The 16,659-nt window shown below is 48.1% G+C and overlaps 1 protein-coding gene across 1 annotated transcript; it reads left to right on the top strand.

Annotated features, from left to right (window-relative positions):
- Window positions 1-1,806: 1,806 nt before the first annotated feature.
- On the top strand, window positions 1,807-14,968 carry LOC149871103 (olfactory receptor 2A12-like). Its single transcript, XM_090034555.1, has 3 exons — window positions 1,807-2,690; window positions 2,960-3,104; window positions 14,837-14,968. The coding sequence occupies exons 1-3, from the start codon at window positions 1,810-1,812 to the stop codon at window positions 14,966-14,968; spliced, it is 1,158 nt and encodes a 385-aa protein (XP_089890681.1). The 5' UTR covers window positions 1,807-1,809.
- Window positions 14,969-16,659: the final 1,691 nt, after the last annotated feature.

Genomic DNA, 16,659 nt, shown 5'->3' with positions numbered 1-16,659 from the left:
CTCATTGTGACTGCTGCTAAGGTTGGGCTTTGAGATAAAATGAGGCTTGCCAAGTGCTCACCATGTTACTTAAATCCTCAAAGCATCACAAAATACCCAATAAGGTGGTACCTTTAAGCTGACAAATAATTAGGAATGAATTCCAGTGTGATTTAGTATGCATGTATATTTGAAAATGACGAGTTACACTATAGCCAGTGACAGATTCCGGAAAGATTTTTGCATCAGCGGGTCTTTGGCAGGGATTCTGTATACCAACAAATAACCCCATAGCGATGAATAATCCTGTTACACATTGAGTAGATTTTACTGGACTTATCAGCTACAGTAGAACTTGCATACTTATAATTATTCTTGCTCTTGCATTTATACATATAAATTATTGGAAAAGTGTAGAGCTTTGTGCACATGTTTGAGAATGATGGTATGACACATCTGCTTTTGGGGGACAATAACAATCACATTATAGAAGTAGGTGTTTCTGGGAGTATGTGTTTCTGGGGTGACTAGCATAACACGGTCATGGGCTCCGAGTGCTACCACAATATGACAATGCTGATGATAATTCCAGGGTATTGGTATAATGATATATTCTGTGGTTTAGCATTGGAGGCTGATCTGTACATGTATTCATTTGTGTGATTCCATGTGCAATTTCAATGTTTCCATCTTGAAAGAGTTTCTAGTGTCTCTTCAGAGATTATTTAGGAAAGAATAGGATTTTCCAAGTGTTTGCATTCTGATTAAATAAGCATTTTTTCAGTCAGGATCAGAACCTATGTTTTCAAGCTGAATCCCCAAAGCTATTTAAATGCTAGGTTTAGAGCAGGGGTACACAATCATGGCATCCAGCTTGCAGGGCTCCCCATGGGTCAGGGGATATGGCAGCAGAGAGCAGTGGAAATTAATACTACCACCCCTCTCCTGCTGCCAAATTCCCAGGTCCTGTGTGGTCAGATTGGGGCTGGGTTGGCCCCTGCACTCCTCCGTGCAGCTGGCTCCAGCCCACAAACAGACCAGTTTAGAGGACTGAGTTTGGACTTAGGAAATCTAACTTCAGGCAGCTGTTATTTTTTCCCTGAGACGCTTATGAAACATACAGTAGTATTTCTGGTTGGGTCAAATGAAGGCAGAGGTTCCTTGTATTGCAACAGTATCAAAAGAGTCTAACCACCTAAGGAACTATTATCACTGCCATCCTACAGAACTACAAAGCAAAGTACAAAAGGATTCAACTCATGGTCTAGCAAGCTGTCTGTGACACAACCAGGAATAGACCTGTGGCCCCTGGCCTGGCACATTGGTATCTCACTTACAAGCTTTCCCTGTGCTATCCCCTGGACACTGCACTATAACAGAAAAATCATTAACTCTCTTCACTTGTATATTGCTATTACTAGGTTTCAGAATAAAAACAATTATGGAGAGAAAAACACACATTATACTTCTCAGTGCTCATGGCTTCTTTCTGGAGTTTTAAGGCCAGAAAGACAAACTCGAGTGATGCAAGCTGCCTTCCAGCATAACAAAGGCCATCAGATACCACCAGCTGTTTCCCCCGTCAGTGCCGTGAACTTGTCTCAGGTTGTTGGTAACTTGAGCAGGCAATATTTACTTCAGTTTAGACAGGATTTCTTTGCAAATAAAAGAGTAAAGTTCCTTTTCCCACATGGAAGCACACAGTCTGGAATCCAATTGTGTAGCAGCAGGTAGATAACACAGCAGAACCAGGCCCTGAATGACTTCTCCATGTTTCCTTTCCTTCCCTGCAGGAGAGGCGCTGTTAACAGCATGAGAAGGGGAAACCAAATGGCACTGACTGAGTTCATCTTGCTGGGCTTTTCCAGCCAGCCCAGGGTGCAAGCTATGCTTTTGGTGGGGTTCCTGACTTCCTACCTGGTCACCTTGGCTGGCAACATGGTAATCATTGGGTTCATCTGCCTAGATTCATGCCTCCACACACCCATGTACTTTTTCCTGAGCAGTCTCTCCTTCCTCAACATCTGCTATGCCGCCAGCATTGTCCCTCGCATGCTTTTCAGTCTGGCATCTGGGCATCAGACCATCTCTTGTGCTGGCTGCAAGGCACAAATGTTTGTTGCACTGACCTGTGGCATCACTGAGTGTATGATGCTGGCTCTCATTGCCTATGACCGCTATGTAGCTGCGTGTCTTCCACTGAGCTATATCACTATCATGAACCACAGAGCCTGCCAGGTTTTAGATGCCTTTGCCTGGCTGGTCAGCCTCATGCTTTTTGTTGTGCCTGTCTTTGGCCTGCCAATACCCTTCTGTGGCCCCAGTGAGGTAGATCATTTCTTTTGCGAGGTGCCAGCGGTAATGCAGCTGGCCTGTGCCAACTTGTGCTTCAGTGAGACTGTCATGTTTGGCGGGGACATCTTCACCCTGCTCATTCCCTTCTCCTTCATCTTGGCCACCTATGGCCATATTGCCATCACTATTCTCCACATCCATTCAAACCAAGGCAGGCGCAAAGCCTTCTCCACCTGCATCTCCCACCTGACAGCAGTGACCTTGTTCTACAGGACAGCCATCTTCATGTACATGTGGCCAAGAGCCAGCCGCTCCCCAGCACAGGACAAGATCGCTGCTGTCTTCTACATAGTGGTGACTCCCATGCTGAACCCTCTGATCTATAGCTTAAGAAACAAGGAAGTGAAGGGAGCCATGTCTAAGGTCATAAACCTAGGAGGGAACATGTTCTCTAGAATGGCATAAGTGTGTCCTCTCTCCATAAACATCCCACCAGGGGAAGATATTCTTATCTGAATTCCATATCCCCAGAGTGATTCGGGCAGCTGTCTGACTGCTATCCCTGGCTATTCATGCATGTGCCGATAAAAAATGACTAGAGGGCTCTAGATATGAGAGTGAAGGACACAGGGATTCAGGCTATGTTTCTGTCTATCCCTCTGGTCAAGGGTAAAGGCTCAGGCAGGAAAAGATTCATCCTGGAAATGGACACATGGCTGTGGAACTGGTGTCACCCACAGGGCTTTGGCCTCTTTGACCACTGGGCCTCATTTCAAGAAGCAACAGGACAGAGCAGAGATGAGACCACAGGATTTGGAGTTGCTAAACTGGTGAGGAGGGCTCTAAACTAAATTTAGCCATGGGTGAATGCAAAAGCCCTCAAATATCTAAGAGCAGGATGATCAGCATGAAGGCTTAGGAACGGTAGACCATAAGAAGTATCATACTGGTTCAGACCAATGATCCATTTAGCCCAGTATCCTGTTTCTGACAGGAGTGAATTGCCTGAGAGGGAAAGCATTGAACTGGATACATCTAGAGTGATCTATCCCTTATTCATTACCCTCCTTGGCATCCACCATTATTAGTCTAGAGATGCCAGAAAAAACATCTCTAATCATTCTGTTTGACAGTTATTAATAGATCTATAATCCATGAGTTTGTCTAATCTCTTTTTTTAACTTGGCTATGTTATCTGCCTCTACCAGCTCTTGTGACAACGAATTCCACAAGTTAGGTACTGTCGTTGAATTAAAAAAAATACTTTGTGTTATAAGTTTTAAACCTGTCTACTACTAATTTCAGTGGGTGCCCCCTAGTTCTAGTGTTCTGGGACTTGGAGAATAACAATTCTATCTTCACTTTGTCCTCACCCTTCATGATTTTATAGACCTCCATCATATCCCCTCGGCCTTCTTTTCAGACTAAAGAGTCCTAGCCTTTTTAGTATTTCCTGATATAGCAACTGCTCTATACCCTTTATCACTCTGGTTGCCCTTCTCTGTTCCTTGTCCAATTCTACTACATCCTTTTTTGAGATGTGAAGGCCAGAACTGTACACAGAATTCAAGATGTGCGTGGACCATGGTTTTGTATACTGGTACAATCATGTTCTCCATTTTTTTCTTCAACTCTCTCCTTAATAATACCCAACATTTTATTGGCTTTTTTGGTTGCTGCTATGCACTGAACTGACATTTTTAGAGGCCTATCCATAATGACTCCAACATCTCTTTCTGGAGTCATAACCTCTAGTTCAGTACCCAGCATTGTGTACATTTACTTGAGGGTATTTTCCCCATGTACATTACCTTGCACTTGTTGACATTGAAGTTCTTCTGTCATTTTTTTGCCCACTTACATAGCTCAGTGAGATCTTTCTGCAGCTCCTCTCCATCAGCTTGGAATTTGACTACCCAGAATAATTTGGTATCATTTGCAAACTTGGAGATTTCACTGTACACTTCCATTTCCAGATCATGCATGAAAATGTTGAATAAAACTGGGCCTGTAGCACATATCCCTGCAGGACCCCACTTTTGACCTCCCTCCACCCTGAAAAGTGACTATTTAACCCTACCCTCTGCTTCCTATCTTTTAACAAGCTCTCAGTTCATGAATTAAACTTCCCTCCAATCCCATGGTGACTCCCTTTTTTAAAAAAGCTTTTGGTTTTTCAAAAACTTACCAAAGGCATTTAGTTTGAAAGGTCAACTATATTACGTCAGCTGGATCTACCTTGTCCACATGCTTGTTCACACTCTCAAAGAGCTCCAGCAGATTGAGGATGCAGGATTTTCCTTTACAAAAACCATGCTGGCTTTTCCCCAACAGATCATATTTGTCCATGTCACTGAAGATTTTATTCTTTATTATAGATTCTACCAACTTGCCAGGGATGAGAGTGAGACTTAGTGGTTTGTAGTTCCCAGAATCACTTCTGGAGCCATTTTGGAAGATCTTGTGTAGGCAACCTGCCAGTCCTCTGACACAGAGACCATTTGTAATAATAGGTTACATACTACTGCCAAGAATTCTGCAGTTTCACCTAACTTCAGAACTCTTGGGTGAATGCCATCCAGTGCTGGTGACTTATTAGCATTTAATGTATTGATCTGTTCTAAAACTTCTGTAGTCACTCTAATGCAATCCAACTCTTAAGACCTATCTACTAGGAAGGATTGATCTGGCGTGGGAATTTCTCCAGTGCCTTTTGCAGTCAAAACCAATGCAAATAATTCATTCAGCTTCTCTGCTATAGTTTGATCATTCCCGAGTGCATCTTTTACATCTGGGTCATCTAATGCTCTCACCACCTCTCTTACTGGCTTCCTGCTTCTGCTGTATTTTAAAAAGTTTGTGTGATTAATTTTATCATGTGTTGCTAAACACTCCTCAAATTCTTTTTTTGGCCTGCCTTATTTCACTTGTCCATTTAACATGCCAGAGTTTGTGAGCTTTTCTGTTTTCCTCATTTGAGCATGCCTTCCATTTTTGAAAGATGTTTTTTTGCCTTGAATAGCTTCCTTATCTCTGCTATTAAATCATGCAGGGGATTTATTGGATTGCTTGGTATCCTTTTTGATTTTTAGTACACACTTTTCCTGGGACTCTAGCATGATATGTTTAAACAGCTTCCAGCCTGCCTGTAAACCTTCTACATTTCTGACTACTCCTTTTAACTTCTTGCAAAATTACCTTATTTTTGTGTAATTTCCCTTCCCAATATTTTATATAGTGTGGTGGATATTTTGGCTTACTCCCTCATGCTAGAATACTGAGTGTTATTATGTTGTGATCACTATTATAGAGTGGCTCACCAACATATACCTCTTCAACCAGGTCCTAAGTATTACTGAGAATTAGGTCTAGAATTGCTTCTCTTCTCATGGGGTCCAAGAGAAGTTGTTCTAGAAAGCAGCCATTTATTACATCCAGAAATTCTATCTCCATGTCTCACCCTGATGAAATGTTTACTCAATCTATGTGAGAGGATAGTTGAAGTCTCTTATTATTATTGCTTGTCCCATTTTAGCAGCTTCTCTAATCTCTCTTCCCTAAGTATTTCCTAATCACCTTCACCTTCCTGATCAGATAGTTGGTAGTACTATATAAGGGGGAAAAGCTAGGCCTACCCCATAAGCCTGGGCTGCAGGTACTCTGGGTCACAGAGCTCCACTGGGAGCAGAAGGTTACAAACCTCACCCCCAGCCCAAAGCTGGAAGGATTAGAAACTCCCAGGATTTACCCCTGTTTAAAAGCTGCCAGGCCTAATTCCTGGCCAGCCAACCCAAGGAATCAATACCCTACTCCCTAGTATTAATCCCTTAAAACCTCAGAAAAGGGAGAAAAAGAGGAGAGAGGAGTTCCTAGACAATTCTTTCTCTCTCCCCTCTACTTGAGTTTCCCCTTTCTCGATGCTGATTCTTTCTCCTCCTGGAAGCAATTTCTCTCTTCACTGCTCATAGCAGTTTCTTCTTCCTCAGTTTGGAGGATCTTATATCCTTTAGCATGACATCACCTTACCCTTGTCCAGTCAGAGAGTGATATATCAGTCTTTCTTCCCCTGGCCTATCAGGCAAGAGCATTTTACATGTCTTACCCAGATACAAAGCCCCAGCTTTCTATGTGTAGAGCACATGGCCAGAACAGCAGGGACCAATTTGCCCACATGGACAGATCACATTTTTTCTCCTTAAAACAACAGGACAGAAGAGAAAAGAAGTGGGGGAGGGAGGTAACTACAGAAACACACACATGCGCATGCATACGTGTGTGTGTGGAAGAGGTCCTGTTGCCTGAACTCTGGAGGGAGGGACTTTCACCATTAGAAGGCACCCAAGAGTGCTAAAAGAAGTGGCTGACATCATAGCACAGAGGCAGGGAAGATACAGCCTTACAGGCCGTATCCAGCCCACCAGGCCATTCTATCCAGCCCATGGGACCCCTAGAAAAATAAGTATATTAATATTTATTTGCTGCTGGCTGCCTGTCAAAGCTGGCAGGAGCTGGGGCAGTAGGAACCAGGGGGAGCCCTCAGAAGGACTGAGCAGCCCAGCCCTGCCCCGGCCCCGGCCATTTCACTCTCTTCCTGACCCCACACTGCTCCAGCACCACATGGCTCCCAGCTACATCACTGGTCTGCTGTCTGTCCATAACGCTTTATTCGCACTCTGATTGGCTGATACAAACAACCAATCATAGTGCAAATACAGCATTCAGACAGGAGGTGGTGGTGTGGCAGAGTGGCAATGGTGTGAAGTGCCGCAATGATGGTGGGGACACGGAACAGAGTGGGGGGACGGGCGAGGCCAGCACATCTGGCCTCACCCCCCTGCCTGCTCCCTGAAGGTGGCAGCAACAGAGTGGATGGAATGAGGGGGGAAGGGAGGCAGAGCTGGCCTCACCCTACCCCCTTGCTCCTTGGATGTGGCAGTGCTGCAGGGGAGAGTGGGGTCAGGATGCTGTCAAAGGGGATGAGGCTGGCCTTGCCCCCTCCCCCACACTTCCTGCAGGTGGCGAATACAGAAGGGAGGGGCCCAAGGCCAGTGCTCCTGGCTTCGCCCCTCTCTCTCCTGCGCTACTCCCTCCTGACATGCAGGGAGGGGAGGAGCAGGCCCAAGTGGGTGGGGAAGAAGCCGGCCCACCACAGCAGTGGGGGCAGAAAGCAGCAGATCTTGGCTGATGCAGAGTGGGTGGGGGGATGGGAGGAGCAGGCCCAGCCCCAAAATAGCAGTGGGGGGCGGGCTCATACCTGGCCAGCCTGGCCCAAAATGGAGGGTACGGGGGGGGGCACACTAGGCCCATCTCAGCACGGAAACAGCAGTGGAGACATGGAGAGGGATGTGGGGAGTGGGGTGGGCCTGACCCTGAAATGGTAGTGAGGAGGGTGGGGGCGGCCAGGCCCGGCCCTCAGTGAGTGGAGTGGGAGAAAGGGGAACGGGCCTAGCCCTGAAGGTGGGGAGAGGAGCCAAAAAGAGGCCTCTGCACCGGAACCCATTATTCTTTATGGGGAACAGGCTAGTAAGTATATAAGGGGTGTGCATCAGGAACTGGGAGAACGTCTGTTCACCAGAGTGCCCCAGGGGAAGACAAGTACTAACAGTCACAAACTGCTGGAATACCATTTTAGACTGAACATAAGGGAAAACTTCTCTACTGTCTTAAGTCTCCAGAATCTGGAATAGACTCCCCCCAGAAGTGGTGCAAGCACCTACTCTGGATACTTTAAGAAATACTTGGATGCTTATCTTGCTGGGGTGATCTGACCCCAGCTGACTTCCTGCCCCTGTTGCAGGGGGCTGGATCCAGTGATTTTGTGAGGTCCCTTCCAGCCCTAATGTCTATAAAATCTATGAAAGCATTAAGTTTCTTAGTCAGGATTTGCAGGAGTACTGACTTTAGTACAATTGGGTCAGCTAAGCTAAGGACACCAAAACAGCTGGAACAGATTAGCTACATAGATATCAGGCCTTCACTGGTTGCCAGGAAACCTACCCTAACTTTATTTAACCTCCAAATATACAAGAAGTGTGGGAGCTGCATTCGTGTGTCAGCAGTTGGAAACAAAAGACATAGCCCTAGCTCCAAATGGGACAAACTCTCCTCCTGCTGTTTATCCAATAAATACAAAATAAAAGGTGCTGAAAAAGCCAGGAGGGTCAGTGTCTCCTCTCTTCTAGAGTAACATCCACCTCACTAATCCACATACATCCTCTTCTCCTAGTTGCACCTATCATCCCCACTTGGCTGCCCAGTGGGTGGGGACTGAAGAGTGCTCTGGACAGGACCTAACCTGTGGCTGCTTCGTTGGGAAATGGGTAATGCAGATTCAAAGCCATCATATATGAGGGGACCTAGAACTTGGGTGTCCTGCTCCATGGGCAAGTGCCTAAACAGTAGCCATTTTCAAGAAATGGCCCTGGATTTTGAGCTAGTAGCCAGAATTCCTGGAGATTTTCACTTATTTTCATTTATTCACAGAAGTCCTTCCTGAGTCATACTGGCAAAAGCCAAGGAACTCTGTAGGGGTCAAAATGAATGCTTGAGGCCATCTGAGACTTGTCACCCCATGGCCAAAAGCAAGACCCTTCTGGCTGATACACTGTTCTGTCTTACTGAAGAAAATTCTCTCAGTGCAGATGAGGATTTAAATCAGAGTTTTTTTTCTCTCTGATGTTACAGCTGTGTTTTCCACCCAGCTAAGCTATATCTTACTCATGTGTAATGGAGGACTAGTTTGAACTAGCCTAAAGGCATGGGACATTTGTGTTTCCCATGCTCAGGGGGTAGTACATACAAATCCTCATGTTGCCCTGACAGGTGGAGTGAAAATGACTGTAGCTTTAAGTTTTGTGAGAAATGCCTCCAGGACAAATTCTTTGCAAAGTCAGTTTGGCTTATGGTCTTCAGTGGGGCAGCAGTAACACTCTGTTTGTGTTTGGGTCTTTGCCAAACCTGGTACACATTAGCCAAATTAAAGCTGTGAGACCATGCATGTCACATCTGATCCCCAAAAGGCCTTGGAGAATCTGTAATGCCTGTATCACATCAGTTTGTATCTGGTATGAGTCTGAGTCATGTTCCTTACATTTCTTATGAGCACTCACCCCTGCTAGCAACCCCATCTACAAATCTCCCAAACACTAAGAAGCACTGCTTCCAGAAAGGCAAGGCAAATGCACAAGCCAGCATTAAGGGATTTTGAATTTGCCCAGGCCAGGTGCCAAGGGTACCAGGAGATACCAGAAAATTTGTTTGACCCTCAGGAACAATTCAGCTTCTGCCATTGTAATCCACTGTTTCCTCTGACAAACAACAGAGGACAATTTCAGTTAATGACAAGAGGTGCACCAATACACATTAGTCCCATATGGGATCAGCACCACTATAAGTATAGCAGGCTTACCTTTTCGGAGCTTGGGTTGAGTCCCAGGATTGAGGGTCTGCTGTTTGATTGGTGGAGCCCACCCACCAATCCGGAGGCAGCACAAGGGATGCAATGCCATACCCTGCCCTTTTCCAAAGGGAGGGGGCAAGGAGCAGCTGGACCTGAATCAGAACTATCAGCCAGGTCTGGAGAACTTCAGGGGTGGAGCCCCTGAAGAGTATAAAAGGGGAATATGGTCAGCACACTGGGCAGATGCAGCGAGGGACTCAAGAAGAGTAGAGCCAAGAAAAGCGGGAGAGCTCTCCTCCAGCAGGCAATAGGCCCAAGGCTCCTGAAGCAGCCTTTGGAGTGGTGCGAGACCGCTCAGGCTGTTGACGGCGCACGGGGATGGTGAGGGGAGACCTGGCCTTGGGAGCAGTGTGAAACCGCTCAGGCCATGGTTTGGTGCACGGAGCCCAGGCTTTGGGAGCCTCAAGCGGTGGCTCAAGCCTGCAACCCCAGCAGGGCCAGCAGGGGCCATATGGTGTGCGGAGCAGCACACAGGGCAAGGGCCTCAGGGGCTGCAGTGGCACCTCAGGGCCCATCTCCTGGCAAGTGCCAGGTCCCACAGTGCTCAGGGTGGTGCACAGGCCTGAGCCTTGGGAGCCAGGGAGCAGCAGAGGCTGCTTGGCTTAGCCATCCAGCATTAGGATGAACAGACAGAGCCTGAAGGGCCCAGCCTGTACTAAAAGAGCCCTCAGTGCTGAAGCCAGGGCACGGGGAAATAGTAGTGCTGCAGCTTGAGGCCCAGAAGCCAGCAGCGGTGGTACAGCAGCTGAGAGGAGCTGACCCCTCAGTGCCCAGAGTGGGGCACAGGGTGAGGAGGAACCCAGCTTCATGGGAGAGGCCTGGAAAGGCGCTCCAGTACAGGAGACCGCCTTGAGCTGTGACCTGACCACTGCCACCTGAAGGAGGATGAGTCATTGGGCCCTTGGGTCCCACAGGGGAAAGACATTTGGGGCAGGCAGACCCAGAGAAGGGCCTGGGTAAGCAGCCCCTCCCTAGTCAAGGCCCTAAGGGGAGGGGCCCCTGGTGCTTCCTGGACACCCTGCCCCTCAAGGGACCCCATCGGAAGGAGGACTATCTCTTGCCATGAGTCAAGGACTATATTAAAGAATAGATGATATTAAGATTGTTCATGTTTGTGCCTTATATTTTCTAAGAAATGTTGTATTGTAATATTGTATTGTGTTGCTGCTGCTGAATTTGTTTTATTGTGACGGGTAAACAGTGTTATTTAGGATTTAACACTGGTTATTGATTAATGTTCACTGTGTAAATATATATGTATATGATATTTAGTTTTATGCTTATGTATATTATAACTCAATAAATTGTATATAGTTAAGAACTTTGGGCTTAGGCTAACTCTATAGAGGAAAGAGGGAACCATTCGAAATTCTGGCATCCCTCTTACAACACCCCTGCCTACCCATCCCATCCGACTGAGAACCAGGTACACCCTTGGGTGTTCCTGGGTTACATAAGGAAAATTGACAGTATCAGCAATTGGCTTTTTTTGGCTGATGTGGCCAATAATGTTACTGATAAATGCCCTGTGCATTCATGCAGCCACAGTGCAGCATGCAGGTGGCCAGGAGTGCAGCCCAGCAGTATGAAGAGCAGCCAGGTCTGGCTTATAAGTCTGTTGTGGGGGAAGGGGCATGGCTGAGGGAAGACTGGGGATGGTGATAAACTCTTTCTGGAGGGTAGCTGGACTGGGCTGGGCTGGGCTGGGCTGTGTTTAGGGCAGCCCACCCACCAGGAACAGCCCAGGCCCACCCCAGCCCCAAGCCACAGCAGCATCCAGCACTTGTCCCACACACAGATCCAGGGACACATGCCCCCCATGCCCTCCTAGGGTGTGTGCAGTGGTGGGAGCTGCCCCTGCCCCGTGACCCCAGGTGAGCCTCTAACCCACACCCTGCCCCAGCTGTGCAGGGCCTGCCCCAGCCCCACTCCCTCCCTCATTGCAGGGGCCTCAATCTGCCCCATCCCATGCCCTTTCTCTCCCCCCTTGCCCCTTCCCCATGACAGACTTACCAGCCAGATGCTGGTCTCCAAGCTGCCCAGCTGCATATTGGCAAATTGATTGGTATCAGTTAATATGGCTCATTAAAAATCAGCCATCGGTATTGGCCCAAAAAATCTATTAATGACATTATGTCATGTTGTGGGGGGAAAAAATCTCCTGGAATAGCTTCAGACAGAGTTGGCAACCCTAAGCAGTGAGGATTGGTTGATATGGAGATGGGGGGACAAGTCTGTCTGGGGATGCAGCCCAGTCTGGGGGAGGGGTGCCCCCTCCTCCAGGGAAATCCCAGCTGGGGTCTGTGGCCAGGGAGGGGGGTTAAATGCCCCTTCCCCTGCTCATATTTACTGCTGCCTGCAACTGTGGACTACAAATCCCAGAGGCACCTGGAAGCAAGAAGAGAAAGTGATGAATACCCTGTAGAGTTCTGCTGTTGTAATTTTGGACTGCAGATCGCAGAGACCTCAGGGGCAGCAGGAAGAGAAAGTGAACACACAGCCAGAGAACCATGCTCTAGAGGAGCCCCCCAGCTTCTTGCCTGAGCCACTGCAGGCATGTGGCTGCATTGCCTGAATAAAGGTAAATGTTCACTTATGTTTCAATTTAATCTGTGCAGTTTAGAATAACCTGCAAAGACTGAATTGATTTAGCCTCAGGCTTTTTTGACTGTCTGTACTTAGTTTCAGCGTTCAGATTTTATGCAGCTTAAAATGACTCCAAGTGACAGCATCTCAGACCTGAACAAACTCCTAGGCATCTTTGGAGACAATACAAATGATCGATATCTACATGGATCTCCTTGGCAGTATCCAACTGCTCGTACATTCTGTTGACCTGAACAGGAAGGATCAGGGAGAAAGCAATGCTTTCTGATCTGATTCCACTGAATGAAGAAGCCTTTGGACCAGGAAAAAGGTCATTAAAGCTGCTCATACATCCAGTTGAATGGAATACGCTTCCAACTTCAGCTGCCCCTGTGTTGAGAACAATGGCATCTGTAGTTTCTATCCTGTCTTGCCACCTCCTCCCTGGCAATATTTGTCTCCCAGGAGAGTGGCACTAAGGAAGGCAGGGCATTTTGCTTCACTGGCAGTAATGTGTGATTCTCTCCCACCAGTAGCTCTCCAACTGTTTGTCCCCAGTGGAGACTTGATGCAGCATCTTGACCACCTGTAGCCCCTCAGAAAACAGTTGTGCAAGCATAGCGCCCAAATACAAGAAAAGTGAGGGAACCCAAACCCTTCCTCCCCCTCCTCACTAGGTCTTCCAAGGCTTTGCTCCCCCAAAGGACCAGGAAGGGGATGGCCAGCAGGGAGCACTTGAAGGATTCAAATGAGAAAAGGGGGTGCAGGGTCATGAGGGTGACCCTGAGACTTGAGAGAGAGGATGGAACGGAGATGGAACAATAATCAGGTTGGATTCAAGTAGGGTAGGGGGTTGGGACTGGAATTCAGTGGGCCAGAGGTGGGGGAGTTGCCAAGGTTGTTAGGAACTGGGGCATGGGTGGTTTAGCCTAGCAGTTTGTCCCCTGAAGGATAAGTGCAGTCCAGGCTGCAGTCCCAAGGAGATGGGGCTCTGGCAACAGAATAGGAATTGGGAGACAGCCAAAGTCAAGACAGTCGAAGAGCCAAAACAGAGCAGAGCCAGAGATGGGGTAGGCCAATACTTACACCAGGATCAGAAACCAGAAACAAGAGCCAGAGATCCAACCAGAATCAGGAGCAAACACTGGAATCAGGATATGCCAAAGGTCCTCCCAAAAAGTATCCAAGATTTACTAAGGGGAATGTGGCCCTCGTGGCAGGAGGGGGCAAGGTGTGTCTGGAGTTCCTAGGCTAGCAGGGAACACCAGGGAGCCAGGCAGGGAGCAGATGCACAACGTGGGGGAGATCCACCCAGCACCCCTGCTGACCATAGCTAACCTGGGGGGAGAAGGGGGAGGCAGAGCTGCTTCTGTCCCATTCCAGCCAGGAGCTGCAGGGAAAGTTTCACAGCATGCTGGGGTTTACCAGGGTTAGTGGCAGCAGCAGGTTTCTACTTCCAGCCCCTGCTCCTGGGTTTCCCCCTCAGGTGTCTCCTGCTGGCCTGAAGCTGGTGCTGGAAGGAAAAATCTGTGCGTCACCACTGCCACTGTTCCCTACACATTTGGTCCCTGGAGCTGGGGCTGGAGCAGCCCTGAGGCTTGCCCTGTGCCCAGATGAGCTGGGGACAGCAGTGGCACAAGCAGAAGGCAGGTACGGCGGCATTGCTGTACCCCGCCACCTGCACCATCCGGATCACTGTGCTCAGCTCACCAGAACCTTCGGTACCAGGGAGTCCTGTGCATGCAGGTGGCACGTAGAGCAAGGACAACTTCTCAGAGAGATCCCAGATGTCCAGGCTCTCCTACTCCAACCCAGAGACCCTACGCCCATCTCAGAGTTAGAACAGAACCTAGGAGACTTGGGTTCTAGCTTCCCCTTGCTTTAACCAACTAGACCAAGGGTGTTCAACCTCTAAATCTGGTCCACCAAGCCATGGCATCCAGTACACTGGGCTCCACACTGATCAGGAAATTTGACAGCAGAGGAACAATGGCTATTAATACCACCAACCTCCCCCACTGCCAAATTCCCATGCCCCTCATGGTAGATCAGAGCCAGGCCACACCTCCTCCCCCTCCCCCCCTAAACCCTCCCATCTGGGCCAGGCCACACTGCCTTCACCTGAACGGCTGATTTGGGGCTGGCCATACCCCTTGCCCCCTCACCCAACTGGATCAAACCCTCTTCCCCCGCACAGCTGGATTGTGGGCCGGTTGCCCCTGTCCCTCTCCCCACGGGTGGATGGGGCCCCACCAGCCCTCCTGCAGGTGCTGGACTGGGACCACTAACTAGATCCAGCCTGCACATGGGTCAGGCGCCACTGCACTACACCCTGTCTTCCCAGAGTTAGGGTACACAAGGTGTCTGGACTCCCAACCAGCTCCTTATCTCCCACTCAGACCCCACCACCCACTTAGAGGCAGGAGCAATCCTATTGGCAGAGGACTGCAGGAGGAAGATGGGTTTGAGGGGAGGGGCGGGGGTGCCCTCATTTCTCTGTCCCCCCTCTTTCCTGAGCAACACGGAAGCTGGCTTGCAACCCTCCCAGCTTGCAACAAAAAGATGGAGGCGCTGAAGTACACCAAGGGCACTTTTGGCACCCTCACCAAGATGGCATACTACAACACTCAAATCCCCACACCCCAGTGAAGAGCTGTGAGCCAAGGCTCAGACCCACCTGCCTGGGGCCCTCAGAGGCACCTTCCTCTGCCTGCATCCTACTATTGCTTCTCTCTTGGGCTGAAGATCTCTAGGGGAGGATTCTCATTTTGCTTGTGTAACCCTTCTGTTGGGCACCAGTTGGCAGGTTCACATTTTGGGGTACCTCATAAATTATACCTGTAGCTCAAGCCCCCACCCAGAAGTCTGGAACACTGAATTAATTACTAGGGTGTCCCACATGAACACCTCCCCCCCCGACCTCAAAAGCAATGTAACCAAAAAAAAGATTCAATACAGAAAACAGGGAAAAAACCACCAAATTCAATGTGAAACACTACTAACTACATGACATAGTCCATCAGTTGTGCTGCACCAAGGGAAGCTGCTTGAGAGCACAGGTCCTTCAGTGATGCAAGGGGTCCCTCGGTGCTCTCGGAGAGATAGTGGCATGGCAATCTTTGCTCCTGCGGAGAGATTGTATATGTGTGTGGGGAGTGACTGCGGCTCCAGACAGCATGCATACACCTTGCACTTCTGGGGTGGATGATGTGGCCTGCTGAAATGAAAACTGCAGGAAAACTCCAAAGGAACCAGGTTGATCCATGGTTACAGCCAGCCCAAAATTGGCAGAATTAGAAACACACAGGTTCCAACCCTGTTTAAACTACCAGGCCTAAATCCTGGCCAGCAAACCCAAGGAACCACTACTCTTTCCCCCCAGCATTAATCCCTTAAAACCTTAAAAAAAGAAAAAGGAGAGAAAAACAGGAGAGAGGTGTTCCCAGACACTGGGACAATTCTCTCTCTCTCTATCTCTCCCCTCTACTTGAGCTTCCTTTTCACTATCTGCAACTCCTCCCTTAAAGAAGACTTCACTCTTCAGCAGCTTCTCCCGGAAACCAGCCTAGCTCACCTTATATCCCTTTGCATGACAGGGAGAACCACACTGCAATCTTTCACCCAGCCAGTCTGCCTAAAGAATCCCCTGCATCCTCTGCCCAATACGGCTAGAGGGCTTTGCATATTTAGACCAGATACAGGCCCCAACTTGCTATGTGCTCACATGGCCAGAACAACTGGGGCCATGTTTTCCACATAAAAACACAATATACAGCAACCAGAAGTGTGCGGGGGGGTTACACTTGTCTGAATAAAGAGCATGTGAAAGATAAGAACTGGCTTTGTTTGCATTTAATGACAGGGACTGTTAGGGTAGCTTGCCATACTTTATGCCTTAAAGTTGCACCTGTTTATGGAGTGGTGAATTATAATATTGTTTAAAGTTTTCTTTTATATTCAGCCATATTTAATCATTGCTTAAGTTCTGTATAGCCTTACTGTTATCTAAATTTATCATTTTGCTAGTGTGTGCAATATCAGCTGGCCTTGCCTCTTGCAAGTAGCTTATGGCCTTGAGTTTGTTCACATGATGTTTCTTTTCTTTTCTATCACCATGAGAAGTTTTTCTAACACAACATAGTAATAGTTTTGGTACTAGCTCAAATTAACTGAACTTGGCACTAACTGGCTGAATCAGAGAGATGAAATGATTGGATATGTTAATAAAATGTGATAAGGGAGACCAGTGGACAATGGCCAAAGAAAGACACCAGAAAAAAGGCCAGATTAAGAGATGTGTTTGTGATGGGTCAGTTGAACAAAGGAATATATTGACAGAA

The sequence above is a fragment of the Crocodylus siamensis genome, chromosome 2, assembly GCF_052110815.1.
Source record: "Crocodylus siamensis isolate JL-2025a chromosome 2, ASM5211081v1, whole genome shotgun sequence".
Taxonomy (NCBI): Eukaryota; Metazoa; Chordata; order Crocodylia; family Crocodylidae; genus Crocodylus; species Crocodylus siamensis.
The sequence above is the reverse complement of the archived record's forward strand: the minus strand, read 5'-3'. Positions and strand labels throughout refer to the sequence as shown.

What these genes read in the sequence shown, in the direction of transcription:
- LOC149871103 (XM_090034555.1), top strand. Translation starts at nt 1,810, where the DNA reads ATGGCACTGACTGAGTTCATCTTGCTGGGCTTTTCCAGCCAGCCCAGG. An exon ending in AAGGAAGTGAAGGGAGCCAT is followed by an intron (nt 2,691 to 2,959) that starts GTCTAAGGTCAT and finishes AGGCTCAGGCAG; the next exon opens with GAAAAGATTCATCCTGGAAA. An exon ending in GATTTGGAGTTGCTAAACTG is followed by an intron (nt 3,105 to 14,836) that starts GTGAGGAGGGCT and finishes CTCTTTCCTGAG; the next exon opens with CAACACGGAAGCTGGCTTGC.